Here is a 21337-nt window from a genome sequence, read left to right on the forward strand (position 1 = left end):
TTACATGGCAATTGGTGCCTACCGATGCCTTATTAACACTAGGTCGTTGATCTTGGTTGTTAACATTAAAAATATTTTGTATACCCCGTTTTACAGTTATGCTGTGTAAATGTTTTCTTTTACTTTTTGTTAAATTTTCTAAGTCAATAAAATAGTATGTTTCATAGTATAGTTACATTTTTCCATAGTGGGGGGATTTATCAGTACTAAATACCAATTATTATTTTACAGGAAAAACTATTTGTAGCAGTTGGTCACAGTATATTACAAGACATGTCCTGAATTATGCCATATGGACTTACAGGGATAGAATTTGTAATTTTAACGACTTAAAAAATTATAGAAACTTATTTATTGAATTCATTCATCTTTGTTACATTTTTTTATATGAAAGAACTGAAAATTATTAATGATGCTCTTAATAAAATAATTAAAAACAACGATAAAATGTATTTCCAAATTATAATTCCAATTTCCCGTTCTAAAATTTTTTTACATTAAAAAATGTTATTTCATTATGGTTTTGTTTAAATCGTTTTTGCTATTTGGATATATCTGGCCATGGAGTTAAGAAGTTTATTGCACACTGCAATCTATGAATGAGAATAGTGATAAGAATATCTTTAACATATTTATCTAAAGTGTTTAAGTTAACTGCTTTAAATACACTTTGAAAATATCTCACCTTATTTTTTACAATACAGAGGGAATAAAAGTATTTATTATTCCTCAACGTTTTATTTTTGTAACTATGGTATTGCTACGATACATCCATGGATTCATCTTTCTGATCGTTTACTATGATTTAAACATTTGCAGTGTTCATTCTACACAATATATTATCCTTATTTATAGTATTTGTTTGTAGTACATTTTATCTTGTCTGAAGACGATTTAAAAACCTATTTTTTGTGATCTAAAATAGCAATTATTTGAGGAATTGGATTCACAAGAACCATAGTGGTTTGTATTGCAACGTTGCCTCATATACCAAATTTTTTTTTTAAACTATAAGGAAATTTTTTCTTTCAAATTCTGAGAGAAATAATTATGATATTTAGAGCAGAAATACTAAAATAAATGTATTTTATTTTTACTTGAAACTTTTGGTTTATGTACTACAGTGTTTTAACATAATTTTGCATGATTTGGCAGTCCAGCAAGTGAGGAAAAGACTTCAATGACGTCGGTGTAGTCGGCTTGTCGTCTGCGAAGTATTCCGGCCTAGGCTGTTGGTCGATGTTGGTGTCTGTGCTAGTTATGTATGTCACACATGGCTCCCATCAAACTTGCACGGTTTGCTTCGAGCGTCGTGACAAGTCAACATTTTTAGCTGGTAAAGTTGTTTTAAATGTATATTAATGGTCCTACAACTTCGCTGTATTTGTTATTTAATTAGTATGTAATTGATTTGTGAAATAAACTGTTTTTAAACTGTATATTTGTCTAGAAAGAGCATTGAGCTCGTGTTTGCGTGCGAACGCGTAAAATTGCCATTTTGTGCGGTGTGTTGAGGTTACGATTTTTTTGCAAGATAAAGGTGGTTTTCTTATGACGATATATATCATTTAACTTTTTTTGGAATAAAATATTTATTACTGCTCTTTAAAATGTGTTAATTTTCGTTTATTGTTGGGCGAAGTAATTTACTCAAGGACGCTCTACCTCTACTAGACGGCGATGGATTCAAGTTTCTATGTGGTTATGTTTATGTGTAACGTACTATGTGTGTACCCTGTTTGTGGTAACATTTTGCGGATTCAGGTATTTGGAGTTAAACAAATGGGGAAAAAAAAAGTACAGTATTAGTTGACCACTATTTTTCTTATGTTAATGTCTATTATTTTTTCGTGTGATGTTTCTATACGTCTTATTATTTTGTTTCAGCATTAGTGTTGAACATAAAGCCACCATGACCACCTCCTCAGAAGATGTGCTTTTGCAAGTTGGTGAAGTCAGATATAAAAAAGGGGATGGAACTTTGTATGTAATGAGTGAAAGGCTGGGATGGATGATGGATCACAGGGATTCAATGTCTGTTAGCCACAGATACACTGACATAAAGAGTAAGTATTGTTAGTTTTTAATTAATTATTATTTATTTTTTGAGATATTGGGATAAGTAAACGTAATTAATTGTTGCGCATATAGAATGAATACAAAGTTATTATTGGCAGAAGGACATTGAAACATTACTTGTGGTTTTTACCTGTAAACAATTATTTAATAGTCATGTTAATACCTAAGATTTGCAGCTTTTTTTTAAATTTGGGAATAAAATTAGGCATTGGAAATAATCTTTGATTCTTATAAATTGTATGGGCTGCGTAGTGGGGGCAGGGGTTCAGGTTCACTACATGATACAGTGCTTACCATTGGTTGGAAATAAAGTTGGAGGAAATGTATGACATCCATGAAAGTTAGTTAATGATAAATAAATAGCGGAGTGAAACAAAGGAAAATATAGTATGTAATATTGGGAACAGCAAAAGCCAAAATAGATTATAAAAAAAGTTAAATGATGGTATGATGTTTGGAGTGATAGTAGTGGTTGTGGTACAGGGAGTGAATAAGTAGAACTAGGCATATATTATTAAATCACTAAAAAGTACTCAAGATTTAAGTATAAAAAAATATATATATAAATAAATTAATTGGATATAAGTGGTAATGAGAGTTGTAGTCATAAGAGAAGTGTAAGATTATGTTTACTTATAGTTTTTTTTGTTAGAGAAATTATTGTTATCGCTGCGAATATTAAATTAATATAATGGTACAATGTGAAGAAAGAATGTGTGGTTGTGATTGTAGTGAACAGAAAAGTTACTGTTAGTGTTTCACATTATAGAATGAATTAAGTGGAGGAATGGCAAATTTTTCTGGTGTAAATTTAGGTATCTGGAAGAGAAATATTGACAGTGAACAATTATTGCCATAAAACCAAGAAAGGTAATTTTTTTTTAAATATAGGTAGTTTTTAAATGTTTGTGATTTGTAGGTTTGTTTTATGTGCATTTTGTGGATGTGTTAAGTTGGAGTCACAATGCCATGACATTGCGTGACACACCCTACATGCTCAGTAGCCATTAAAATACAATGTCGCAGTTACGTCAACACAACAAAATATGCGCCCCATGGGCCGCAAAAAGTAGGATATTATATTTTAGAATTTGTCATGTCGTGCCTTACAACAGAAAGTAAAAAGGAAACCTTACTAAATGGAACTTCAAAATCTATTACCAACTTTGTAAAGCTTTATGCTGAAAAACAAAACTTTGTTTTAAGTTTTGGCAGGGTTGGCTGATTTAAACTACGGTTTAAACCATGGTTTAAATCAAATGGTTTTAATGAAAAACCAAAGGGTTTTATAATTTTTTTTTAAATGAAATATCTGAATAAATTCTAATGAATGGTCTAATTCCATTCTAATAACGATAATAATTTTCTCATTGTTTCTTGTGATACAGGAACAAATAATTATATACTAATCAAGATTTTATTTAAATTATCTGAAGTAGTGATTATACCCAGCTAAATACCCTTCTAAAGTTAAATTAATTAGTAAATTATAGTCTAAATCTAAAGTGTAAAATAAGAGGAAATATTTTTATTTAAATTAGATCTCTATTTAGGGGAATTCCCTGACTACTGTAAATACCCTTTCTGTGGTAAATGCCTTTTCTATGGAGAATCCTCCTGTGGGGAAATACCCAGATTTGCTGGAATTCAGTTCTTTGATGTTATAAATATCCTGGTTCAACATAAGTGGCAGAAAGCATGTACATTTGTACATGCTGATAACCAAAATAAATAATGTAATAAAAAAACTTGGGTTTAAACCAAAAAACCGGGTTGATGGTTTAATTTTCTTCATCCCTTCCACATTTGTAGTGTTTTTTCAACTGTTTATTATGTTTATATTTAATTTTTAGCATAGCTAACAGCTGAATTATTTTCTGCCCCATATCAAAATATCTGATTCCTAATATTTTAAATAAACTTAGTCTTACTTTGTGCAAGAGATGACTAAATGTTATATTGTTAAGCATTTTAACTGTCAACAGGAAATAAAAGATCCACTTTTTTTGTTCTGTAAACACATTCTGTATTGAAAATTGATGGATGCATTGTGTGTGGGAAGATTTGTCCAAAGCCATTTTATAGTTTGTGTTAATGTTGTCGTGGTATTGTGACCCCATGCAACTAACTGTCATGCTGGAACAATGTACAGCTTATAATTAGATTTATGGTGCTGTGTCTGCTGTGGCATCGTGACTCTAGATTTAGGTGAGAGATGTGTTGTGTGTTGCATTTGCAATGTTAGGTGAAATAGTTTCTTTGGTTAGGTTAGGTTAGGTTAGGTTAGGCATACAATTTATCAGGTGTTGTAAATAAGGATGGTTTATCTATAGGATAGTTTTGCAAACATTAAAGTGATAAAAACAAAGAAAAAAATTTGTTGAGTGTAGGTACCTAATAAAAAAACTATAAACATGTGCTGTGCTGAAGAAATTACGACCTGTATGTTCTTATGGTATAAGCGTGGGAATGGGCATTTTGGTCGAGGAAAAAAGCCTATTTATTACTGATATTAAATTCCAAGGTCTCTTATGATGCATAATAATACCAAAGAATTCCATTCTCGGAACGACTACGAATATTATTTGCCTCGTTTGAGGCTCACACCATTATAAATATATAAAATGCCCAAAAATGTTGATGAATCGGTGGCGCCCAGACCACAGTTGTGAAATTTACATAACTATGCTGTTATACTATTTCTCGAGCCAAGGCCTGACCGTGACATTTCGGTACCGCGACCACACTATGACTACTGAAAAGCCTACCTGACTACCTCTGTCCATGGAGGGAGGTGGTCACATATCTCCCACAATGTAATCACACACAAGCTATGTACACACTTTAAAAATTGGCCAACCAGTGCACAAGTTGCACATGTGAAAATGTTAACTTACATGTAACCAGGGATGTTCTCTGCACTGTCTAATTCTGATACGTTTGTCTTTGAGTCCCCACACTCGACAGTGAACACCAGTGTAATTTACCGTTGCATTACATCATCCTTTTATACAGTTACGATTTATAATGTGGGGAGAACTGGGTTCTTAAGGGATAGCCCAGTTAATTTTTTTCATAGTTTTGTTGGTTACTAATATTTACATTAATAATAAATAGCTGTACTTAAAAATACCAGATCATAAATAACTGGCACTTAAAAATGTTTATTCTCAAGTCATTCAATGTCTGTCAAGTTCTGAAAGATTGCATTCGGCTCACTGGATCTAGGCTCAACAGTAGTTTGCCCCTTACCTCGCGCATGTCCACACACACACACACAGTCTTGTACCACTCAGTTGTCGCACACTCACATGATCCAGTCGAATTCCGCGTCGCGCCACTCTCGGGGGGGGGTCGGGGGTCACACCCTCGTCATCGATGTAGCACTTCCCTTAGCTCGGAATCCGCTCGGAACTGTTGCGGTACTCGCTCGGAACTCTCCATTCACGCGACACTCCTCATGATCTCTCGCCACACTCATGGCAGAACTTACCGTGGAATTCTATCACCCAAAAACTGTCGCAGAAGCAGGCGTTGCTGCGTAAGTAGTCTGCGGCGCACTTCTCGAACCGACGAGAGCCGCGGTGAGGAGTCGCGTCATCCCGGGCTGACCCGACGCCTGAAGCTTTGAGAATAGCGTCGCTTGCTCTCTGAATTCCCAAGGCCGCTCAGAGATGGGTGAGCGGTGGTGGGAGGGAGTGGTGACAACCATTGTAATCGGGCCAGGTACGCGTGGCATGCCTTACGTCAGTGAATGCCATGTGACACGGCACTTGGCAGTGCCGCCAGCCAGCTCTGAACTTGGCTGGTGTCGCGGTCCTGTCTACTTTCGTAACAATACAGAGAATAATAGAAAAAATAAGTGAACAATTCATGACTTCAGCTGAAAACTTAACCAACCAGCAAACTAGGTAAAATAGGTGGTTTTAGCAAATTGTTTAGGCATATATATGTAATATGTAACTACATGAACTAGGTAATGGTAATTGTGATCATGATAACACATTGCTAACACACAAATACCTCTGAAATAAGTAAATAGCTCAGTTATTTGCATTTTACCAGAAAATGTAACCAAGTATCGTCTTTTTGACTATAAACACACAATAAATTCTAAATAAAATGTTAAATAAGTTAGGAAGGTAAGAGCCTGTGATGCTACAACAATTTTTCAGGACTTGAAAACACAATCACAAGTTTTTTATTTTGTCCAGGCTCATTTGACGTACTTAATTATAACAGCAACATCATTGACCACTGGATCATGCCATCAGGATCAAGGGCTAAACTTGGATACGTGGTAGGGAACTATTACCTGTATTTTCAAAGCAGGACTAACCTAAACACACTTTTATTTCAGGTTGGTTGTAGATGTGTTTCGTCGGTGCGCGGGTTGGTGTGGACGTGTGTGTTGTCGGCTGTGCAGTGCAGAAGATCTCGCCGGAGGGCAAGCCCAAGATCCAGCTGCAGGTGGTGATGCACGACGGGCAGACGTCGACGTTCCACTTCGTGAACCGGCAGGGCACGGCCGCACAGCTCAAGGACCGGGACGACGTCAAGGAGACGCTGCAGCAGCTGCTGCTGAAGTTCAAGAGGGAGGTGAACAAGGAGCTAGAGGAGAAGAACAGGCAAGCGCGACCGGTGCCTCGTCGGCAGTGGCGTAGCCAGGATTTGTGTATGGGGGGGAGTTAAGAAGCATGCCCCCCCCTCCCCTCCCCCGGTATTAAAAGGCTGGGGGGTGTCCGGGGGTATTCCCCCGGGAAAATGTGGATTTTAAGGTGTAAAATAGTGCTATTTTAGCAGTTTTCGGTACTTAAATTTAAATATTGTAATGGTAAAAATTTTATTAATTTTAATATGAAAGTTGTTTGAGTGATGAATAAGAAATTAATTAAAGATTTCGTCTTAAGGGGAGGGGGGGGGGTTTGAACCCCTAAAACCCCCTCCTGGCTACGCCCCTGCTCATCGGTATCCTCTACCCCTTCCCCTCTCTACCGTACTCGTTTACAATTAAAAAAAAATTACATTGCTATAAAATTGCAAACCTCTTCGGTTGATGGGAATTTATATTCCACACAAAAAAATTTGTGCGACATTTGAACATGTGAACAGTTATTTCTTCGTTAAAATGTAGGTATACAAGTGGGCGAACCGTAGTTAATGAAAATGTCGTGTCATAATTGGCAAAGTTCATAAAAAAGATGTTGCTGCAGATTGATTGCTTAAATTCATTCAATTCTTAAGATAGTAATATAATAAGAGTATTAGTGTTCATGGTGCTATTAACACCAATATGCCACAATATTTCATCTTGCCAAACATTAAATCTAATATTTATTTTAAAGGTGCCCATGTATTCACTCCTTTCTTCATGGTAGGTCATTGTCCACATAAATGTATCTACTATCTCTGAAAAAGTTCCGTTGGACCCAAAATGATTTTTAATGTTTTTTATTTATCTTTTATGAAAATTCACAAGTTACAATGGCCGCCATCTTCTGACCGACTATAAAACAAGAACATGTCACACATACAAATTGGTCACCGACCCAAAATATATTTACTATTCGTAGGTGCTGGAAAATGAATATTAAATACTCTTCACAAAGAAATCCTGTGGTTGCTTGCAACTCACCGTACAAGCCGGAGGACTCTTATCATTAGAACAAAAACTAAGTTACTTGGCTGTTACTGATGACTGTGGTCAAACAATTCTACTTAAAACGTGCTGAAAAGGTTTCAAGTTGGGCGTAGTCACGAAATTCCCTCTTCCCACATTAATATGTTACTTGTGAGCCACCGACCGACATGTGACGTACCCGTACCTCGTAGACGCTGACTGATGCCAGGACCATCCTTTGTCCTCCAAGAGAAAAAAAGAGCACTGATGTGATGTAATCTCTGACCAATGACATTGATTCAGTTGAATCGTGAGTCCTCATGCTTACAGAACTCAGGATCTCTAATTCTTACGTGCCTGTAGTATCAGCCAGCTTTCAAACAGATCCATGTAAAAAAAATTACAAAGGAAATAAACATGAACATGCATAAAACCCTGCCACCCAACCACCTAACTCGGGATTTACGCACATGCTTCACGGTGTAATATTGCATGCCTAAATGTAAGTACTGATTGGTGTGCCTTGGAGTTAGAAGCACTGCGAAGTATAACGGTTGCCAGTGTAAGGAACTGAATGATAGTCGTGCCCGTGTTGCAGGTTGCTCTCGGAGAATCCGTCACTCCTGCAACTTTATCGGGACCTGGTCATCACGCAGGTCATATCCGCGGAGGAGTTCTGGACCCAGCACGCCAACCAGTACACGCAGAAGCAACAGGCGCAGAAACAAGACGTCGGAGTGTCCGGGGCTTTCTTGGTTAGTTGAATCTTGCGTTTTTCCATGTTTACGTTATATCTCGACATACTGTGATTGTACAGAAAACCAAATGCCAGGAAAAGTTAGGAAAAAAAAAATTTAGTGCCATGTCATGATAAAATACATGCGAGTATGTGCCTTGCTGCACATGGAGTGAAGTATGCCTGTAAATTTTTGTGTGATTTTGAGTGCCACTCTTTTTTCTTAGTTTCAATGACTTTATTTCGCCCCATCCCCCTGTTTTACACGCAGCTTATCATTTCCCTCAGCTATGTCCACTTTTTTCTTATGTACACAGTGAGGTAGCACATTAGTACTATTTTTGACTACCGTGTTTTATTGCATGATCATCACACATTTATATTAAAATCACGTTTGAAAAATATGGGTGTGACTATTATGCGAAGAAAAAAATTTTGTTAAGTAAAGTTATTCATAAAAACATAACACATTCTGGAAAGTACGTTTATTCAAAAAGAAGAGTAAACAAAAGCACAGCAAACAATTTAAATTAATAAGTCATGCAACGAAAACCTTCAGCTTTCTTCAAATTTAAATAGATAAACAAAATCTGTGACCCGAATGCAGGCCTAAACTAACACATACCTAACTATCGTTGTAGTACACACCACGAAAGAGTGCGGGCCATCAAATGTTAACTCTGCACTCAACAGAGAGCGTGCGTTGCATACAATGAGCGAGATATCAATATTGATATTCGACTACGCATGCACTCTCTATACGGGAAGCAACATAACCAAATATGAATGATGTCAACTAGCACTGGCTACATTTTCGAGTTCACATCACCAAAGATTTAGTTCATGGCCGTATTGATTACCATGGCAGGTGGCACAAAAAAAAAGGTGGTTTACAAAGGCAAACGTAGCTGCAGTGATCAAATAATTAACGTTAAGTTAAAAATATTTGTTATTTTCTTTGAACATTTATGGTTTGTCTAATTATTTTTGAAGGTTTACTATTAAATGCAGAGCTTCTGCAACGTAATTTCCGGAAAATGGTTTCGCTTAAAGCCGGAAAGTAGGTAATGCATTTGTACTGTAGGGAAAATGGCAGTGCAAGTAAATAAATACTTTAATCACCAAAATTCGTAAATTCAGGTTCCGCAAAAAAGAGTTTATAATGTAGCTTTAAAAATTATACAGTAGAACCCCTGTCATACACTTTTCAACGGAGGGCACAAAAATGGTGTATGATGCGGGAAAGTGTATGAAAAGGGAATGGCAATAATAAAAAAATTTTTCAATCTAGCATACCAGCCCAATGTCAGATTAAACTTAAATACATAATGTGTAAATAATTGCATCATATTAATGAAAGATATGAATTCATCATTATATATACATATAATAAAACTACCAGAAATGTAAAATACAGTCCATAATCAAGTAAAGCAGTCCTTTCTTGGAGAGGGGAAAAGTCACCAAGCCTAAATTAGAAATAAAAAAATTAGGCTATTGTAAAAAAGAAAAACAGAAATTTTTGCTGGTTTGTTTCATTTTACAAACAACTTTATGCAACAGAACAATTTTCAATAAAATTTTAACTTGAGAAACGTAAAATATAAAACAATCCGATCGTAAGAAAACAATAACAAACAAGTATATTCAGTTCAAAGATTAATGAATGCACAAAATATGAGATCCGTTCCTTGGTAAATCGCGTGCACCATTTTCAAAATTATTCGCGCCACTAGTCTCGCTTGGTGCTGGCCATAGATGCTAATAGCGAAGTGCACAGTCTTCCCGATACTATCCATATCTATGGTGCGATAAAGTTATTTTCTTACGTTTGCAAAGGTAAACAATGAACGTTTTTCAAAATAAAAGCATTAAAACGTAGTTTATCAGGAGGAATATAACAAAAAAATTTGTGAATTTTAGGACTTTTCCGCTTCGTAAAAACGTATGAAACGGGAAATTAAAGATTTTATAAGTGTATGTTCCGGGAAAGTAAACCATTGTAAATATAGAACTTTCGGCGGGACTAAACTTAATCGGCGTATGACACGGGAAAATGTATGAAACGGGAACGTATCATCGAGGTTCTACTGTATATACATACAATTTTATATTTTCTTACGTTGCGTAGGAGAAGTATTTTGCAAACTTAAAAAGAATGCTGGAATCGGTAATGGTCGTTTCCAAAACCATTGTATTCTGAATCCCACGATTATAGTGGAATCGCTGGAACCGACCGATTCCGGAATCGGAATCGACCCATCCCTAGTTTTAACGTTTAAAAACGACTTTAAAAGAAAATTTACACATCAGACAACTTTGTATTTCCGTTAATTAAATAAGTTAGTGGTAATGTACGAATAAATATTAGATTTCTACTTTAAAATAATTAGTTTTATACGGGAAAAAATTCCTACACAAAGCGCTTGGAATCTAATAGCGAGACCATAAACACTATGCGACGTTTACACGAGAGGTTTTTTTTTCTTCCAAATTTTAACGCTCTAAAACACCGGTGCAACAATTATGCGTGTGCGACGATTATGCAATGAAACACTAGGTTTTAGAGGATACAGGTTCAAATTCCAGTTCATTCATCTTTGAATTTTATTTCCCTATTCCTGAAAAAAGGTTCTGCGATGCTCGCAAGCCTGAAGTTGATGAATCACCCGGTGGTCCGTTGCAGGCGGACATCAAGCCCCAGACAGACGGCTGCAACGGCCTGGTATACAACCTGACGGCCGACATCATAGAGTGCATCTTCAAGACGTACCCCGCGGTGCGCCGGAAACACTTGGAGCACGTGCCTCACAAGCTGTCAGAGTCCGAGTTCTGGACCAAGTTCTTCCAGTCCCATTACTTCCACCGCGACCGCATCAATGCCGGCACCAAAGACTTGTTCACCGAGTGCGCCAAGCTGGATGAGCAAGGTCAGGTCCCACCTAAACAGATGTTCATTTTCGTGGTATAAAAGTAATTTTTTAATTTTAGTTTACGTAGCGGTGAAGGTGTCCGCTATTATGATGGAACTAGTGCAACCTTTTTTTTAGAAGTTCCTGTGTTAGATGTTTTCATGCCTAGTAAGTTAAAATAATGCAGTGCTAGACTTAAAAAATAATTAAATTTAAAACTCTTAAATTTTTCATCAGTAAAATAACAGATAATTTTTTAGTCCTATGGGAAACTGAACACCAACAGAGTTTTTTGCTCTCATAAAAAGGGTAACTAGAGATGGGCTGGTCAATGCTTTGAATTCCCCCTGAATTCTAATATTCAGAATATTCGAGATAGGAAAAAGATTTGATAAAACATATTGGAGTAAATTTTGTAAATTCAACAATTCAACACTGGCAACTCTTAAGTTTATTAGGCTTAGTTATGTTTATCTTTGTACTTCTATTACCTTCCCCCAAGATATTGTAATTTAATATGTAATTGTTTAATTGAAATGACTATAAATATCATGTTCCTATCTGGTAAACATATCAAATGAAATGAATAATGATGTGTAGTAGCTATATTTACGGATAAAAAAAAATATGCCTAAAAAAATTCAAAATTTGGCTGTGTTTGGTTTATTTATTTTTTTTTTTTAATTTTTTTTTTTGGGAAATTTCAGCATTTTTGTGGAAATAATGGATGCCATTTCTGAAGTAGTCAAGCGTTACTTTATATATTTTAATTCATAAAACAAATTTCAGTAACAAAGTTTTTTAAGAACTGTATACATATTAATAACTGGAGATAGGTCTATTCCACATTTCTTCGATTCAGATTCAGATTTCACAATTTCCCTCAATTCCAGATTCTATTCCGATTCTAATTCCCAATCTTACTTTCTTTAATTTATTTTAAGTGAAAAAAAATATTAATGCAAAAGTGTCAAAACTATAACGTGAAATAAGCTTTAGTATGCAAAAGACTGGAAAATAAAACTAAATTTTTTTTTTTATAAATTACAATGTTTGTCAGCCTGCGTTAAGTTATTTACTTCAACGTGGCATCATTATTGCTCGTGGACTTTGGAAGTGAAAGGTATTATGTATTTTAACAAGTGGAGAGAAAAATTTACTTTAATGTTGTGTTTGTAAAATAAAGTTGTTATATTGAAATGAGTTTACAATGTTTTCTCCGCAAGTACAGAAATATAACTTTGGTTAGTACATTGTTACAGATGGTAGATGACTTCCAGTACTATGTTTTCAGTGCTGTTCTAAAACTATGCAAGGCAGAAACCAAAAATGTTTGACAACCTGTAAGTAAAGCATTACTATGATCGATCAATGTAATTTCAAGGGAACGATCGCTGTAATGGAGTGTTTTTTTATTTATTGAAAATAAACAACTTAATAATTCAAAATTTCTTTTTATATTATCAGATTTTTTTACATTTTTTGTTCTTTACTGCTATTAATTCTATCAACCTGGATGCAGAAATGAGGCGAGACATCAGTGCAGGCATAGACGATCCTCTGGTGGACATTGGCTCGTTCGAAGACAGGTCGCTGGATGAGGGCTATGGCACGGGGGCAGACAAGCTGTCGATCTCGCAGAGTGGCAACATAGTTCACCAGAACATGATCAAGAGGTAGGTCCTACCAACTGCCACAACTTGACTGCTGTTTTTAATTATTTTAAGTAGGGAAAGATTAAGTGTGTGCATGTAACTCTGTTAAAAAAATATTTTTTCGTCAACATATTTTTTTTAGTGTAGTCTAATGAAGATCCTCATTTTCACATATCTGAAGGGACTGGGGAAAAAATATTTAAAAACCAGAAAAACGTAAAAAAAAAGAAAAAAAAAAAAAAGGAAGTATTAAAAAAAATTTATTCTCACCATGATGGTTCTTAGTGGTTATTGTAATATTTTTGCTGATGAGTAGTCGTCTATTCTAAGTGTGCATCTTCATTTGTACACACGGTAGGTATTTAGACCTTTGTCCTTCTTGCAAGCAGAAAGTTATTCCCAGTGACGATAAGGGCTTTGTCCTTCCCCCTCTCCCATTTCCAAAACCATAACCACTTGAACTAAAAAAAAAATCAGGGGAGATTCTCACCAATTTGCACCTGCTATTTGAAGATGATTTAATTTTTTTGTTTAGAAATGTAAATTATTACATTTTGAATGCTACTCTAATCTGTATAATCTTTTTAAAACTTTTTTACCTTCCCTTAAAAATAAGTACTAAACCAAAGTTTTGGTAATTACTTTCAAAGACGTCAGAAATATGTTAAAATAGTTTAAGAATGTTCCCCCCTCCCCCCTCCTATAATTTAGACTCCCATTCAACTGGGAGGTATTCCATACCACCCAAAATCCTCCGGTGGTGCGCTCTCCCCAAAGATGGAAGCTGCTTCCGCCACTGGTTATTCCTTGGTGATGCGTTGACAGGTTCAACCAGCACTCCATCATGGTGCTGAAGGCCTGCCAGCAGAACAAGTCGAGCCTGGTCAACTCCACAGCCACGGACCAGAAGACGAAGTCCCCTCCCAACAAGGACAAGCTGTCGCCAGCGCCCGCGGTGACGGTGAACGGCTCGGGCAGCGGCTTGCCCGACAGCTGCTACCACAAGACTAAGAAGGTTGGCTGCTTCCTTGCTTTACTTCATATAACTGTGTTTGCTACCCTTGTGTAGTTAGAGAGCTTTATTTTAATTTGGTTATGAAAGCTCTGGAAGCTGCTCTGAGTTGTTGAAAGACATTACAGTATACTCAGAGGTACACAACGGAGAAACATTAAAAAAGAAATAAACTTCTCACAAGAGGAAGTAGAAAATGGACCAGTACATATTTGACGCGTAAAACTGCTCTTGCGATGTTCTCAAAACCTCCCAAGTAGTACGACGTACTACTTGCATATTGTGCTGTCCTAATGGAATGCTTAAATATAAAGTTGTAATAAAATCCATGGTCCAAGTGTTGTAGTTTCCCAGGGTGTCTACTGACCCTGGAAAACCTGGAAAAATCAGGGAATATTGTAATCAGGGAAAAATCAGGGAATTTTGTTAAAAATCAGGGAATTTTTATTTGGTAGGTTGTAGTTGGCAATACGTTTTTTGTTTATTGATCTGCTTGCATTGACGTAGCATCAAGTATATCGCGTCCCATTATTTTATTTTTGGATGGAAACTAACGAACAGTTCCCACGTCCATTTTCTTTTATTTACCATCGGATTCGGAAGTGGCGTTAAATCACGTGATACAAACTGGTTCAAGCTGGTCTGTTATCCTGCTAACGTACGTACTGCAGCATGTGCTTCCCACGTTCGGATTATACCGACAGGTGCATTTAATTTTAAGTATCTATGGATGCCCTCAACGTAAACTGGGCATTTTTGTTAGCTTTGAAAATACATATCACAGACACTTTTGGTGAAGATTCGCCATCGTTGCTAGAAATTGGTAGCTGTGGGCTTCATACGGTCCATGGTACTTTCAAAAATGGAATTTCTGCTATACAATTGGACGTTATTAGTTTTTTCAGGCACAGTTACTATTTGTTTATGTATGTACCTGCAAGGAGGGCAGATTACATTAGAATAACTGGATCAGAGCTTTTTTCCAAGAAATTTTGTGCAATCAGATGGAATACTGCAGTTGCTGAGCGTGCCATGAAAATGTTACCCCACCTAAAGAAATTTGTTAGTGAAGTTCCTATTTCATCTGTGTCTTTCAGTGTAATGAAAATTGCTCTTGAAGATAATCTTCTAGAAGTAAAATTGACATTCTTCTACTCTTTGGCATCAGAGCTGGAATATTTTCTCACAATGTTCCAAAGTGAAGCACCCATGGCACCTTTTCTCTATGATTCACTGGTAGACATTTTATTAGCTTTGGCAGGAAACTTTTTTAAACCAGAGGTACTGAAGAGCTTTAGAGAGAAACGCAATGTATCTCGATTGGATGCAGATAACCAGGAAAATCTATTGACTGCTAACAATATCAAGTTGGGTTATGCAGTATGCCATGCCTAGAGCCAAGATTTTACGGTTTTATTTTTTGGGAAATTTCGTCCTAAAGATTTTGAGATTTCGTCTTTATCGTCATAAAAATTCAAATTTCTTTTGTATTGTCTTTATGATTTATTTCGAAGATTTAAGGACAGTGATATTAAATGTAATTATAATCCCTTATTTTAATATTTACAATTTTTGCTTAAAGTTAATTAAAACATTGTTCAAAGTAAATAAATACTAACGGTGTAGATTGTGTATAAAAGCAAGTATAAAAACACGATGAACATAACTTAGGACATAATTTTGACATTGTTCTTCTCATATTTGGTAAAGGCACATTTATATATAGGTGGCAGTATTTTACATTGGTTATCATTATTCACAAATCATGAGAAAGCGACCATAGTTAAAAGTTCTGCATTCTCAGGCAAAAGAGATCTTCTCCGGTCACTGACAATTACAGAATATTTAGAAAATGACCTTTCAGTGTCAACATTTGATGTTGGTATCCACATTAATTTTAGTGCAGCTGCAGCAAATTCAGGAAAGTCACATTTTAGTTGACACATGAGGTTCACTATGTCTACATTGTCTGTGTGTGGTTTTTGTAGTTCAATGTTTACAAGCTTTTGAAGGGACATATAACCTGCTGCCACTGCAGTTCTTGGCACATTTTGTAGGAACGGTAGAGAATCAACCATTTTGGAGAAGTTTTTGCCTTCTATACTCACATTCCCAATATTTTTGGGGTTGAGCAGGGCATCAATATCACGAAAAAGTGCATGAGAAGGATCACTTGAGACCAAATCATGTAGCTTTAGTAAGCTAAGCTGTGATGTCTGTTTGAACAGTTCTTTCAAGGCTGCAGACTGAACACTTTTCATTTTGCTCAGTAACTTTTCAACACTCTCTGGAAAAATTCCTTTTGTTAGAACTTCCAATGAAATTTGAAGCTTCTGAAGCTTTGAATAGAGGAGGTGGGCAGTTGGGTAGGAGGATCCCTCCAAGAAGTTTATTGTGTCAACAAAGCAGGCACAATTTTCAGTGACAAACACACACTGAGCTTCCAGGGCTTGTATCTCAGTTTCTTTCAGTCCCTTTATGAATTTCACACCAGCATTATTTTCTTCACTCAGTTGTTCGAAGAAGCTAACAATGTTATGCAGGTGGTCAGCCAGGTAGAAAACAGCATGAAACCACGTGTTCCATCGTGTCACAATGGGCAGTGGAAACATCTTCGCATTATCTTCTCCATTCTTGTCCCTCAAAAAGTTGAGGTAAGCATGCAGTCTCTTTCGTGTGTTCAAAAAAGCATTTTTTACCTTGATCACAAACAGGTTTAAATCCTCCAAACTGTTCTGCCAGATCTGCCCTACCAGATTGATTTTATGTGCCCAGCACTGCAGGTGGTACACATGTTCACCAAATATACCTTTCAAAGTGCTTGCAGATCTGGTCATATATCTAGCACCGTCAGTTACATATGCAACTACAGTAGAACCCGTTTATAGTGAACCCGCCTATAATGAATTCCCGTTTATTGTGAATTTCCGTCTCGGTCCTGGCAAAATGATGTGAGGTTATGTATTAATTTATTGGATATAGCGCACAACTTTTGTCAATGTTGATACGTTTTCCCGTGTACCACGAACAAATTTTGCAGACATAATGCACATTTATCTCAAATATTTTCATTTAATTACAAGTTTTTTCACGAAACGTCTATTCTGGATCACATTGAAGTTTTTCTCCGCAATACGCTACTCGATTGTCCACTGTTCATATTATAAACAAGTCGTATTCGAGTGGCCTCGGTAGGCTACGTGTAGCCAAAGATGGTGATCAGTTTGGTGAAAATAAAAAATAGTTTTCCCTTCATAGTTAAAGAATGGGCAAACGCGTGTACATTTAATATGTTATCAAAATTAAACATAAATTACCGCCACACAAATACGTATGTACATTATAGCAGCAAATTCAATATTTTTACGTCTCATTTTTATAGTTCACGTTTCAGACATTTTTATCGAGTAAGGTTTGTAAGACTACCACTAGATAGAACTCTGTGGACTAAATTTTTCCATAGAAAGTGAGAAAATTTTGTTCCAGCTTTAGCAACTGCAATACTAAATGATACGTAGTGATCTTTGATGCGCCAAACTCGTTACTTTTCGTTTATTTACTTTTGACGGTAAAAAGAATTTAGTTTTATTAAGCTGAAAATGTGCTTCAATAAGAAATATGTACATAAAAAGAGATGAAAAACGCGGTAAAAAACATTAGGCATTATCTGTGCGAGATAAACTGGACATTATTGAAAAGATAGACTCCAACCCCACTGTCCCGCACGTGTTAATAGCAAAGGAACTGGGAATTGCAACATCCACATTAAGTACAATATTAAACAAGCTGAACAATCTTCTTTCTCAAGCTGTGAATACGTCACAGAGTATTAAACGCCTGATAAATGGAAAATACGCCGATGTCGAAGAACCATTGGCTGTATCCGAATACATAGGGATGCGTCCTTAGCACACACATCCCTACATCCCTTAGCAAATGCAGCCACAATGTAGAGGACGCATTTCTAATGGATGGATAGTATCCGAATACTTTTACTACTAGCACCACCTGTTGACTGTCATACGTACTAATGTTCACGCAGCCATTTTGTGTAGGGATATCTACGAATATTCAGCAAAACGTAAATAATAAATACCTACCAATTAAAAAATAATGTAACGTGTATGTTATATATGTTAGCGATCCAAATAAAATACATTTTATAAATTGTAAACTTTAAAAATACTTATGAGTTTTGAATTATCCTTTAAGTTTAAATTCGTATTTTTATTATATTTATTAACGTCTTCATTTGTCTCTGTTTAAGTTATCACTTTCGCTTATAATGTTTTAAACAAATATTTTGCTGAAAATCTGCAGTAATATTATACACAAACAAAATAAAACCCAATTCCGAAGCTAATGGATGTAGGGACGCGTTAGTGGATGCGACACTCGCATCCCTAGAAATCTCGAATTAGTGGATGCGTGAAGGGATGCATCGGCATCCCTTGTGAGAATTCGGATTCAACACAAAGATGGCCGCGTCCACTACGATGCACTTTTAGTGGATCCCTTAGCTAAGGGATCCATTAGGCCAGTATTCGGATACAGCTATTAATAGAAAGTTTGTACATGTGTAGTGCATTAAAAATATCTGCATTTGCTCATAAAACTGTTGCTTTGAGTATTTTCATTCGTTTTTTTCTTGGCTTAGGCCAATGTGTAGTTAAGATTTTGCTTTTGAGTATGTATTGTCAATATAAAAGTTTTCCCAGATATAAAGTTTCCCCTCTATAGTGAACATATAAACTACTCCCTTCAGATTCGTTATAACAGGGTTCTACTGTATGTTTTCTTCTTTGATTTCATACTTGGTGCATATGTCAATCACAGCTTTCGAGCAGCTGACAGCATTTGCAGCTTCAAGTACACATGATGCTCCAAGTAAAATGCTATGTTCTGCCCCTGGTTGCAATATCTGGAAAAGAATATTGAACACACAGTTATTTGCTTTATCTGTGGTTTCATCTGCCATAATTACAACTTTCTGGTCTGCCACTTTTTCTCTGATCTCTGCCTCTTTCTTTTCCCTTAAAAGAGGAATATATTTTTTTCTTACCCAGTCTGCACTAGGTATATCACCAGCACCACCGACATGTTTTGCTAGCCATTCCCTAAGTTTGCAGCTGTCCAGTTTCTCAACAGGAATTCCAGCAGCAATAAATGCTTCAACTGTTTCCAGTACAAATTCATCTTTTTGTTGCTTGGCTCGTTTTAGCACTGGCTCTGCCTCATAAATTGAAAGCTGCCGTTTTGAAGTTTGTTGCCTTTGCTTCCCATTTTTGTGTCTCTCGGACTGAGTGTGTTTGTTTAGTGTATCTTTCCTTTCAAACTCTAAACGACAGTCGCAAAATTTACACATCAGTATTTTACCGTCACTCACATAAAACCCTTCTTTTGAAAATTCTGCTGCACGTGCAGCCACTGTTGGTTTATTTTTAGGCATTTTTTTTGTTTGTTACACGATGTTGCTACATCTTCCTAAAACAGGAACACAGAGAAAAAAATCCACGAAAACTTAACGAACGTAAAATGTTGTAAAATGTAATGAAAATATAACTCTAAATCTAAATTTCAGCACGGCAAAAGTATAGTCACGGACGTTGTAAACCACTTTTTTTTTTTTTACAAAAATAATGTTTAATGCAATCGTGCCAATACACGAAACATTAATATTTTTTTTTCTCTTTACACTGGCGATGCGCTGCACGTCATAAAGATTTTAAAGCTTCGGGTGCTGCAGTACATTTACTTAGTCAAAAAACGACAAATTTTTTCCCAGCTTTTAAATTACGTTATGAAACGCACGCGGAAAATTATTACGCTCAATACAATTGTATTTGCGCTTTGCGTGTTGGCTAACGGTGTCTGTTCACAATCTTCGCATAATGGCGGCACTGTTTTTCTAACGTGCGTATATAACCAAATATTTTCAATGTTTGATATAACCTAAAACTAGGAAGATTATTATCCGTGAAAAAACTATGAAATATTAAAATCTTCTGTTATATTTGTATATTGCAGAAGTGTGTTTGAAACGCCTACAAAGATAATTGATCCAAGAAACGTCGTAAACAAAAATTTGGCATCTAACTATGTTATTGTAATGCATTTCGTGTTTATATGGTACGTATTCTATTTTTCGCGTTTCGGTGGTGTTAACTCTCAATATCGTTTTATTTCGCGTTATTTCGCTTGTGCGAAAAAATCGTGGCCCTAGCCATGCCATCAAGAAAGAGAAAGTACCAGTAAAGTTTGTCCTGTTACTGAAAAATGATGTTAGGACTTGTCTAAAGGTTATGGTAAAAAAACTTAAAGACAAAAGTCCCCTGAAGTACAAACTTACCAAGGGAATTTCCTGCTTATGTCCGTCTGTGGCTTTAAATTCGGGTGTGAGGAAACAGCGTGTGAATTACAGTTTAGAATTTTGTCTTCAAAACAAGTGGCTATAAGGACAAGAAGCTGATAACATTGAGTGATCATATCAGTTGGTATGTTCCTCGCAAGATTCTGAAGCACTGTTCTCGTCTTTTTCTCGAGAAGACTGGCGCTTTGATCACTTGTGGATGCTCATCCTTAAGGCACATACAGTAGCTGCCAAAAAAGGCCTTCTAAAGTTTGTGAGGATGATGTTGGTACTTTCCAATGGAAATGCTTCATTGGAAAGAGGAATTTCAATGAATTCTAATTTGCTGACTGAAAACTTGCAGGAAGAAATACTGATCGCACTAAGACAGATGTACGACTTTGTTCAACGTTCTGGAGGTGTAAAGCATGTTGATATCACCAAGTCCATGCTACAGTATGTAAGAAATGCTAGTTGTAGGCGTAAGAAAGCCCTGCAAACAAAACAAAAGAAAAGGAAGCTACAGACAAGAAGAAGGTAGAAAAAGAAGAGTTGAAGAGGAGATCATGACATTGCAGTTGAAGAAGGCTCGAGTGTTGGATTTGGCTCGTTCTGAAGCAAGTGGAATAGACGCAAAAGTTGTCACTGCGAAATTGATGGGTGCCTTCTTTTACTTATGTTTTTGCAAAAGTAAGTGTGTGAAATATTTGTAGCAGCATGTTTTATTTGCCATCAATTGAGTCACTTTGCCCACGTCTGGAAGAAGGTATTTTTTTTTAAAAATAATTTAAGTGAGTTGAAATACTTTGAAACCCGTCAATGTACTGTTATGCAGTTTTTTCAGTTTTGTGGAATGTCGTAATTGTGTTACAGAAAACCTGGAAAAGTTCAGTTTTAGACCTGGAAAACCTGGAAAAATCAGGGAATTTCATTTACTAGAACTGGTAGACACCCTGTTTCCCCTTGTGGGTGTT

The 21337-nt window shown here is 36.1% G+C and overlaps 1 protein-coding gene across 1 annotated transcript in view; it reads left to right on the forward strand.

Annotated features, from left to right (window-relative positions):
* The first annotated feature begins 751 nt into the window (after positions 1–751).
* LOC134532782 (general transcription factor IIH subunit 1) overlaps positions 752–21337 on the forward strand; it is a 29144-nt gene continuing 8558 nt past the window's right edge. The window contains exons 1-8 of the mRNA XM_063369634.1: positions 752–963; positions 1156–1336; positions 1888–2066; positions 6506–6707; positions 8298–8454; positions 11122–11365; positions 12870–13023; positions 13828–14017. Coding sequence (XP_063225704.1) covers positions 1913–2066; positions 6506–6707; positions 8298–8454; positions 11122–11365; positions 12870–13023; positions 13828–14017 — 1101 coding nt within the window. The 5' untranslated portion in view covers positions 752–963; positions 1156–1336; positions 1888–1912. The remainder of the gene's footprint in view (positions 964–1155; positions 1337–1887; positions 2067–6505; positions 6708–8297; positions 8455–11121; positions 11366–12869; positions 13024–13827; positions 14018–21337) is intronic.

The sequence above is a fragment of the Bacillus rossius genome, chromosome 6 (assembly GCF_032445375.1).
Source record: "Bacillus rossius redtenbacheri isolate Brsri chromosome 6, Brsri_v3, whole genome shotgun sequence".
In the NCBI taxonomy this organism is placed as follows: Eukaryota; Metazoa; Arthropoda; class Insecta; order Phasmatodea; family Bacillidae; genus Bacillus; species Bacillus rossius.